We start from the raw sequence: 11,264 nt of genomic DNA, 5'->3' as shown, positions 1-11,264 counted from the left end.
GCTGTTTTCACTAGTTTTGTGTGACAGTCTTGTATGATGAAGCAGGGCTTTACTTTACCAAAAGACATACACATTTGAAACTTGGAGATACAAGGTTTCTGCCCGACAGTGACGATATTTTAGTGATTATGTTTCGAGGAAAACGTTGAGATAACAGTCATTTTGATTAGAACTGCTGCGACGAGTTGTGAGCTTGGAGGTCAGCTATTTTTGGTGTTTGATACCACACTGAACTAAGCATAATTAAGCCAATACTGGAGATGTGGCGTACGGCATCGGCATGGATTAATACAGAGGGCAGTTCTTTCAACATAAGATTCAAGTTCAAGAGAGTTTGGACAAGGCAATTCTTTTAAATGCTGTCTTCGGGTATGGCACGGAAAGAGGGCATTTGCATTTCTTTCACCATAGTAAAAACTGCATTCATGGTCTGGAGAGGGCACTTTTTACAGATGGATAAAAGGGCAGGGGCTCAAGCCCCCTTTGATGTCTATGTGTCTATGTGTTCCTCTCAGTTCCGCACCCCACTGTGCAGGCGCTCCAACCAATCTATATCTACATGTACGTACATTTGATGAACTGATTATGTTGTTGTTGTGTCCTGCACACAAAGTGTCCAACCCTCATGGGTTTATAAGACACCACTTCACGCTTACGGCATGTTTACGGTATATTCACATAATACATTCATGTTTACAGTACAGCTCGGAATTATACAGTGTTCTGTCTTCTCTCCCAAGCTTGAGAAATAAAATCTGCCACGATAAAAGCTCCTTTCCCGAACCTTATCTTAAGTTTTTCATAATCATCTAACTCAAGGAAATCACCACAAATAGAAGACATTTTTACCAACAAATATGCCTACCTCTCTTTATCATATCATATCATATCATATCATATCATATCATATTTAGGGCAATAAAACAACATAAAAAAAGACTCTGTTGATTGATTAGTCAACTATTGGACTAATCGAGGTCAGGCCTAGTGCTCAGCGTGAATGGCCCTTAATGAAACTAGGGGAAATGTGCTCTTATCTGATGTGAAAGGTGTGAAAACCAGCTTCATGGATTCTTTAGGTTTGTTTACAGGTCGGTGTGTGCGTGCATTTGTTTTTGTCTTTGTGCCCAGGCAATCACACTGTACCCGCAAGGCGAATGGATCCTGAGTTGAAGATGGCTTCATCGCGCAGCTCCCTCACGTACACCGTAACCGTGGAGATGGCATCGGGCCACACTCCATCAGACACGCGCACCTGGAACCGGTAGGTGTCTGACGGCGTGTTCTCCTTGATGATCAAAAAGCCTGTCCGCTTGTTCAGGATGAAGTAACTGAGGGGCAAGAAAACACATGCGCGCACGCATGCACACACGCACACACACGCACACACACACACACACACACACACACACACACACACACACACGCACACGCACACGCACGCGCGCGCACACGCGCACACGCACACACACACACACACACACACACACACACACACACACACACACACACACACACACTTAAACCACACTTACATGGTAATCGAAGGGTCAGAGAGAAACAGATAATAATAAAACAACGAGGAGGAGAAAAAGAAAGACAAACAAGGAATACAAGGAAGGACAACATGTCGGGGTGAATGAAGCAACAGGGAAAGGAAAATGAACAACACAGACCAACAGCAGACATGACAGGAGAGGAAAGTGATTTCAACGTGGCGGTGGATATGTCTCCAACACTAAGATGAGCTCATTGGGGTTTTAATTAGAGTGGAAATCAAAGGCAGAGCCTTGGCACATCAAAACACCAAACCACTCGTTGAGACACAATCGGGCCAGAGGAGCCCAGCGTGTGATGTGCGCCGTGTTCAAAAGGTTCAACCGCCGCTCGTGCTCGAAAAATCAACAGAAGGCCACTTTAAAACAGCCCTGCAAAATCAACCGGGGCTTCACCAATGCCAAAAGCAAAATTATTTGGACGAACCCCGCGTTAAGCAAATAAAGCACTTCTGAATACTGATGTGAACACACTGCCAATGGTATAATAGTATGCTAATAGACCCGTTTCACAGCTCCCGTTTTGATGGCAGCTGAAAGTAATAACATTAATTGTGGGTATGTTTCTGTGTGCCAGCATGGTGCCGTAGAGGAGCTGCCCATGCTGGCACGGTGAGACCCTAAATGAAACACAGCCACAATCAGTGTTGTTACCTTCTGCTGTGTTCTTACCTGTCAAAATGTCTGTTGTCAAATTGGTCCATGTGTAGTGTGCTACTGTACGTAAGCCAGTATTTTATAACATACAATCTAGATGCCATACATCTTCATTATCTCAGTAGGAACCAACCGGGGGTGTAATAATACTAGATTAATAGATTCATTTTGAGGTGCAAAAAGAAAAAGGAGGCCACAATGATAACAGATTCAACTTTGTGAGAAGTAAGAGTAGCGTGAAAAGATTAACAATGTTAACACATCGATAGCGATGCTAGTCAAGCCTACTCATGTTTCAGACAGATAGGAGCTAACCATATAAATATTAATTACTGATATATTTATAAACCAGCCACCCCATGCAGGTACAACTTTGAGCGTAGAGAGGGGGAAAGTTAGTAATTTCAAGATCAAAGTTAAAAAAGTAAAAGTTACGGTGTTGCAGGGAAAAATGTCACCTCACTTGACATGTAATGTTCTGACGGATACGCGTATGTATTTGTGTGTGTGTGCGTGCGTGCGCGCGGGTGCACACGTGCACACATTGGCATTTGTGTGAGCGACTGACAGTGTATCTACTTAATGTGTCTACTACCTTTAAAAAAGAGAGATCTCAAGGCGAGCAGCCTCAAACACGCCCTGTCACAATCTCCACAGCTCATCTCGAGCCCAGCCCAGACCAAAGACCCAGGTGTGTGTCACATCAAGGCCACTGAGCCACACATGTCAGCTTAGGAAGGAGATGAGAGGCAAGGAGGGAGGGGAGGGTGGGGTGGGGTGGGGTTCTGTGGCGGAGATGGAAACAGAGAGAGGAAAGGAGGACAAATTTCAGATAACTGGTCACATAGGACATCGGAAAAGAGGAAGGGTAGACGAGAGGTAGACAAGAGGTAGACCAGAAGATGAATAGGTTGTGAAGTAAACGCATGAGCAGAAAAGAACCGAGTAAATGGATGGAAGGATCATCAAACAAATGAACCAAATGTGAACTGGTTAAAGAAGGAGGCCATGGCGGGGTTGGAGCTGTGTTGTAAGGAATGATGATGGACGCATAGTCTTGCGTAGCCAGACAACTATTCCACGATTTCCGGATGCTACATAAGAGTCTGGAACTACACCTCCTGAAATCCGAGTAACGAAAGCAAGGTGGCTTCTGTTCGGCATTTTTACATTTCCATTTCTGCTGCTGTATGCTTAGATGATTTTGATTTATATCAGCAGGGGTTCACAAACTTTTTTGTCTCAGGGCACCCCATGAATATTTGTTTTAATCCGAGACACCCCTACAATATAATTTTCACTCCCAGCACCTTATATTTATAGCATATCATCATTGTCGGGTGGAAACCTTTTATGTCCAAAACCGTTCATTTTGTATGAATTATCTATAAAATTAACTATGCTAGTGAAAACAGCCGATGCACACAACGCTGTTGTTTTCACTCATTTTGTGCGACAGTCTTGTATGATGAAGCAGGGCTTTGCTTTACCAAAAGAAGTACACATTTGAAACTTGGAGATACGAGGTTTCTGCCCGACAGTGACGATAATTTAGTGATTATGTTGCGAGGAAAACGTTGACATAACAGCCATTTTGGTTAGAACTGACTGAAAATAACGTTGTACTTCAAGTTTAAAATGATACTAAATATTGTCCAAATAGATTCCAAATATTATGAAATGATCTCGCGGCACCCCTGGACTGCCGTCGCGGCACCCCGGGGTGCCCCGTCACCCACTTTGAAAACCCCTGATATTAGGATACATTTGCGCGACTGACAAAACGGAAGTGGAGGGGAGGCGGGGCTTCCGCTTTCCCCTTTACTCGTGATCAGAGCTTCCACTGCTCCAGACTGTATGACCGGAAGTGTTTGATAATTCACCCTTTGTCAAGTCCCGCCCGTTGTCCCTCCCCTCTTCACACCCATTGGTTGCTGTGTCTTGATGGGACACTCGGTGGGACACTCCATCCACTACCATTTTAATTCAGTTGCTTCGTATTGTTATTCTGTGTGTTCAATTCTAATTTCAAACTTGGTTTCAGTAAAATGGAGCTGCTCAGTGGCAGTATATGACTCAGCATGTTTTTAAATCTTTTTATTTCTCCAAAAACTATGTTTTAGCAAATTCAACATAAAAGAGGCGGAACCAGGGCGGGACAAGGCAGATAGAGCCTGCTGGTTGGTCAGTCAGGGACCAACCAGAAGGCTGACAAAGGGTGAATTGTAGGAGGCAACAGTCATGGCCACGCAAGACTAATGGACCCATGGAACAAAGGCAGGAAAAGTAACAGGGCTACATACAGACAACAGAGAGTGTAAATAAATTGAGGGAGTATTTACTTGGTTACGTGTCCTTCAAAGACATATGTTTTGTTATCCCAGTCATCAGGGTCCGGAGAGTAGACTTTCCCCAGGACAGTGGTTGGCATACGGCCTGAGGATGGAGAAGACATCGCCATAGCAATGAGTGACTGTATGAATGCATAATGAACGTGGAGTTTCAAAGAGTTAAACAAAAGCCACATTGTCTGACACCTGTTGTGTGAGTGTGCGCGCGTGCATGCTTGTTTACAACGCACTGACACTCACACACGTGCATGTGTGCGTGAGACTGGGTGTGCAACGCAGTAGGAATTCGCACTCTGAATGAGGATACTGTTTGCCGGTGATTGTGTAAGATGTGTGCGCTAAAGCATTTGCAGGGAACAGTACGCCCTCATACAGGAGCAATTAGTTCTTTTCAAACCACGAGAAAAACAAGGTTATCTCCAAGGAAACAGGTGAGTTATGTTATTATCAGTAAGGAAAATGAGTGCATATAGCATAATTATATACAGTACAGTGCTGTGGCAAAAAGAACACAATGGTTCAATTTACTATTACAATTAACACACTCTTATCCAGAGTGACATACTGTACAAGTGCAAGATCAGAGAAGCAGTGGAAGCATGAAACATAGTCAACAAACAGCAAGGTAAACAGCCACATAATTATAGAGTGCATGCAGAGATCCGGGAATTATTCGATATTTTCAGCCCAATCCCAAAAAAATATATACAGTTCTAAAAATTATGGATTCACCACCAATTTAGCCGATACCGATATTTCTTTATTTAGTTTTTGGTGTCATTATTTTCCCATTTTGTGCCAGGAAAACATAAATCTTCAAATAACTGTTCAGAATCAGCTTGGTAGGCTGCAGATAACCAACCGACACATCAACACTAGCCAGGACAAAATGTATGCTTAACAACAACAGATAAATATTGGTTACTGCCATCGGCTAATTTAAAAGCTGTATTTGCCGATACCGATGTTGATGATGGCAATGATGGCATATATCGGCCGATACCGATATCTGGCGTTATCGGTGCATCCCAACTAAAAAAAGTTAAATAAAATACAGATGATATATAAGTATTGTATATTCACAACATGTGAAATTATCCGTGAGACACCGCCACCGTGTATGATATCCAACAGAAAGCCTTCCAGGGGACTGTCCTGTGTTCCTCCATTCAAAGCGTTAACACACGGGTGACTAACAGGTCATTTTGACCGATTTGAGATCGCAAAGTGCAGTAACTCTCCCCGTGAAGGTCTCAGAAATTTCCCCTTCCACGACTTTTCCTAAATACTCAAGACATAATGTTCTTGTTTTTTTCCCCCTTCTGAAACGTTTCAGAAGGGGGGAAACAATTTCTCATGCCATTGGCAGGCATATCATAATTTCAGAATTGATGCAGCACAATATGTTTAATGTAACAGGAGGAAAAAGCATTTTCACTGTAGTGTACCCCCATGTTCTTCTTTCCTTCCGTTGTGAATAGATTAGCCCCAGCACAATTGGGGAAAGCCCTTGGCCCGGAAAATGAAAGGCCTGAGTACTATGGGTTTCGCCTCGCTATAGCCATTATGTTGTTGCTGCTGGTGAGGAGGGAGAGCGTAATGGAAAATGCTGTTTGAATGCACAATGATTACAGTGGTATACAATGCATGTTATTGGAGTATTTCTGCCAGACTCACACTTCAGGCCAGGGCCTCTGAATAGCACCGGGCTTACAGTATACTCTTGTGAGAGTAACCTTGTAAACACATCATTAGCAGCATGCCATAACGATTTGGTTTCTAGAAATACAGTATGTTGTTTGCCTTCTCGAGGCGTGTGTGTGCGTGCGTGCGTGCGTGCGTGCGTGTGTGTGTGTGTGTGTTGTGCGTGCGTGCGTGCGTGCGTGTGTTTGATTGAGAGATTGCAAGAAAAGGGGCAAATACGGTTCAATACAAGGTCTGCTAAGAGGATTTTAAACCCAAGAAAGTCTATGGCTTGTTTCCATTGGAGTCCTCTTTGTACTCAATTCATCCGTGGGAAAATGGTATATGTGCATTCCTGAATGTCTATTAAACACACCTTTTGATATTTACACTCAACATACTACACTGTAGGCCTACTGTCATGATTAGCTAAGTGCAAGAAAGCCTAGGGATGAGGTTAATCCACAATCCGTGTATAATTTAGAAATAAGCAATGAACCTTGCAAGCTAAGCCAACTAAAGGCTCACATTCTGTATACATACAGTACATGTATGTACTTTGTCTTGTTACTTGAGAATGATTAAGATCACATTATTCCATGTTAGCTCCTTTAGCGGGGCAGATAAATGCATTTTTGCACTAAAATACTTCACAAGTGGAAAGAAACCTAAAACTTTTCACAAGTACTCCTTAGGGGTTGTTCCTATGATAAAACACATTAGACACTGAAAAATCAAAATGGCTGCCATGTTTCCAAGATGGCTGCCTCTGAACAGTACGCCAGCCAGTTAATGTCCGATTTTCATAATATTTGAGTTGTTTTGTATGTTTTAAAACATTCTGAGTTCATTTATTACACTTTTAAAGCAGCCAGAATATCCTTTCTGACTTTTGGTTGGGGTCTTTCCTCACCTGGGACCCCCCAAACAGACCCCTGAGCCTATTTCAGTAATCGCTCTGCTCCTGCTCCAGAGCAATGTTAAATTAGATCATAAATGAAGCATAAAAGTTGTTGTAACTGGGCTCTGAAAGCAAAAATTAGTAGTAGCAAATACCAGGGGTCTTCCACGGGGCATCCGGGACCCGGGGGTCCTCAGAGTTACTACAGGGGGCCTGCCGAATCTTGATGGGGACTTTTCTTTTCTTCTTTTTTTTTACATTTGAAACAGTTTTCATTAGTATTCTCAGTATTATTTACCAGTAAGACTCCCTAATCGTGAGATAACATTTTTTGTGTTAGACAGACAGGTTCACAGCTGTTACTGCAGGGATTGCAAGAATTAAGGTATTGCAACTTCTCACTTTGGGCGCGCAGACTAACATGTCCATTTATTGCTCTACACTCACACTGACAACACAACACACACACACCTCTTTGTTATCATCACCCCAAAACCCGCACCCTATCCTCTTAAAGAGCTCACGGTCAATTGTACCCAAAGAAATTCACTACTATATATGTCCTCCCTAATAGTGTTGGCAGTTTCCACTATAGCATTTGCAGGGAGGGAGGAGTGCAAGGCAGGTTATTGTTTGAGCAGCTGCACCGTCCCTTGTAACCTGCTTTGCAGCCACATTTGATGAGCTCAAGTACTGCCTTTAGAGCAGGGAGGGCAAGAAACCTGACTGGAACATACTAGGCCGGGAGCCAATTCTGAAATTGGCACAAATTGGTACCACCCAAGGTGACCGTACGTTTTTTACATTTTCATCTTCGTACATGTCTCTAGTTTACATTTTGGTATGATAACCCTTTCTGAGACCCAGCTTAATTGATGTTATCACCCGCTAGAGTCGGTCTCCCATCGACTTTCTATACAGGAGGAAAATACCCTGAAAACCTTTTTTTTCTGGGTATTTAAGTAGGATGTGAGGGGTCTAACTAGGGGTTTGTCATGATGCTGAATCCATTGCAAGCATTTGTTTTGCACGAAAAACATTCCGTGGGCTAGAAATGGCCTCAGAAAACAATACACGTATGGGTGAGTATTCATGTTAGTTGGAGGCCTTAGGGTTTTTTTTCTCGTGCTAATCAGTCTAAAAGTGCAAAATTTTGCACAGATGTAGCTCAGGGCATGCTCTAATGATTTAGCTAGGGCGCCCGAGTCGGCGACCTTCGGGGTCACCACAGCACCCACAAAACTCTGAAAAGTGATGACTCATCACTTTTCATCACTAAAGTCGATGGGAGCCCAACTTGATTTGGCCGCTGTGGCGACCCCGAATGTCGCAGACTCGGGCGCCCTAGCTAAATCATTAGAGCATGCCATGAGCTACATCTGTGCAGAATTTTGCACTTTTAGACTGATTAGCACGAGAAAAAAACCCCTAAGGCCTCCGACTAACATGAATACTCACCCATACGTGTATTGTTTTCTGAGGCCATTTCTAGCCCACTGAATGTTTTTTGTGCAAAACAAATGCCTGCAATGGATTCAGCATCATGACAAACCCCTAGTTAGACCCCTCACATCCCACTTAAATACCCAGAAAAAAAAACTTTTCTGGGTATTTTCCTCCTGTATAGAAAGTCGATGGGAGACCGACTCTAGCGGCTGATAACATCAATTAAGCTGGGTCTCAGAAAGGGTTATCATACCAAAATGTAAACTAGAGACATGTAGGAAGTCAAAAATGTAAAAAATGTACGGTCACCTTGGGTGGTACCAATTTGTGCCAATTTCAGAATTGGCTCCCGGCCTATACCCTCCACTCTCTGAATTTCATCTATTTTCTTCAATTGGTGGAAGCTCAGGGCAATTTATCAGGTATGACAAAGTAGGCTTCATAATACGATACCTTCATCAAGGGACATGATTTTGAGGAAGTGCAAACACGTGAAGATTCCTTATCAAGTCCTTGCCTCCGGTATAGGCGGCCCGCCGGCCATTTGAGGCCCGCGGGGGGGGTTCTGTCCGGCCCCCACCAACCCCAGTAAAAACGCTAGTATATCTGAAATGTCACTGGAGTATAGTGGGATCACAGCCATCGCACCCTGCAATGTTGTGGCCCTCGGCTTGGTACCCTAGACATAATTCTTACTGTATTTTAGTGAATCTCTTAGGGCATAATTGACCATGGGCTCTATAAGAGGATAAGGTGAGGGTTTTGGGGTGACAATAACAAAGAGGTGTGTGTGTGTGTGTGTGTGTGTGTGTGTGTGTGTGTGTGTGTGTGTGAGTGTGTGAGTGTGTGAGTGTGTGAGTGTGTGTGTGAGTGAGTGAGTGAGTGAGTGAGTGAGTGAAATAAATGGAAATGTTGTTCTGCGCGCCCACAGTGAGTAGTTGCAATTCCTTCACTATTGCAATCCCTGCAGTAACAGCTGTCAACCATAACTGTTTAACACAACAACTTTATAAATAATACTGTGAATACTAATACACCATCAAAGTACAATACATAAAACCAGGATACATAAAAACATTCAAAGTTTCAAATGAAAAAAAAAAAGAAAGATCTCATCGAGATTTGGCAGGCCCCCTGTAGTAGCTCTGAGGACCCCCCAGGGGTCCCGGACCCCCCATGGAAGACCCCTGTTATTTGCTGCTAGTCATTTTTTATTTCAGAGCATATTTATTCAGATCTAATTTAAAATTGTTCTGGAGCAGGAGCAGAGCGATTACTGAAATAGGCTCAGGGGTCTGTCTGGGGGGTCCCAGGTGAGGAAAGACCCCATCAAAAGTCAGAAAGGTTATTCTGGCTGCTTTAAAAGTGTAATAAATGAACTCAGGATGTTTTAAAACCTACAAAACAACTCTAATATTATGAAAATTCAATATTAACTGGCTGGCGTACTGTAAAACATATCCGAAAAGGCAGCCATCTTTAAAACTGGCGGCCATTTTGAAAATTAAGTGTCTAATGTGATTTTTCTAAAGAATGACCCAAGAGGTACACTCTGTCACATTTTGGTGCTTCTTTCCACAACTGAAGTATTGTTATCCTTAACTGCTCCGCTACTTGGAGTAATTGCTTGTTTGCATGTTGCTGTATGTGTGTTACTGTGTTTCTCTGTTACAAGCTGCTTGCAAACTAATTGCCCCTAGTGGGATTAATGACTTTGAAGTTGATCATACCACCTCTTGGCACCAAAAAACACTGGCGTCCACCCACGCAAACACACGCACCCACACGCGCACGTAAACCACACAGACACACACACACACACACACACACACACACACACACATAGGCGATTTTAAGGGGTGTCCTAGGGTGCACGTGCAACCCCTGGCCGCCAGGCGGCCATTTTGATTTTTTTTTTTTTTGTAATGTAACTTTACATCCACTCAGACCGAATACAACAACACCCCCTAGTGGTAGTGATAGAGGCTGGCAGCTCCAGGCAGCCCCCCCCTCCCCTCCTGATGTGATGTCATATCCACACGCCAGTATTGAAATTGAAAACAACATCTGTTAAAAATAAAGCATGGAGTTCGAGCTCTTCACTACTATGGACGTGACTACCGGTAGATATTATAATATAGCTGCTTGCCCTGAAACATCACATGGAGAGGATCATTTTGTACCTGACTTTCCTCTACAAAACACAGACCTCAGGCTCTATCAGCCAGGACTCTTGTCTCACTGTGCGTGACTGAACCATTTCCTCCTGACCAGCCCAAGGTAAGACTAAGACAGTCAGATCATGCTTTTATAAACCCTATTATATTAAGCCCAAAATGGTTCTGCCGCCGTGTAGAACCGAACCGATTTTAACTTGAAACCGATAACCGCAAGTAACTTATTTTTACATTTGGGTACAAAATTAACTGCAGAAATCCGCTAAAACAACATTACAAAACCGCTAATATCCGCAATTTTTTCCGCGCGCGCGCGAATAGTGAAAATAGCAGATCTACAAGCACAAAACCCCTCACATCACGAGGCGGTGTGTGCATTTTGATTAAAACTCAATTTGATTAAAACTCTAATGTTAATCAAATAATTAATAATTAAATAGTTCTCAATTCCATGCTTTCGTGCGATTCCTTAAGGAGAAAAATACATAGCACA

General features: G+C 43.1%; 1 protein-coding gene across 1 annotated transcript in view; it reads right to left on the bottom strand.

The window, feature by feature from the left end:
• Positions 1-11,264, bottom strand: part of LOC308288878 (neural-cadherin) — a gene marked incomplete at both ends in the record, with an annotated part of 433,302 nt that overhangs the window by 176,817 nt on the left and 245,221 nt on the right. The window contains 2 exons of the mRNA XM_080730353.1: positions 1,147-1,331; positions 4,556-4,649. Of these exons, the coding sequence (XP_080586479.1) occupies positions 1,147-1,331; positions 4,556-4,649 (279 nt within the window). The remainder of the gene's footprint in view (positions 1-1,146; positions 1,332-4,555; positions 4,650-11,264) is intronic.

This window comes from Nannobrachium achirus (genome assembly GCF_963921795.1).
Source record: "Nannobrachium achirus genome assembly, chromosome: 7".
In the NCBI taxonomy this organism is placed as follows: Eukaryota; Metazoa; Chordata; class Actinopteri; order Myctophiformes; family Myctophidae; genus Nannobrachium; species Nannobrachium achirus.
The sequence above is the reverse complement of the archived record's forward strand: the minus strand, read 5'-3'. Positions and strand labels throughout refer to the sequence as shown.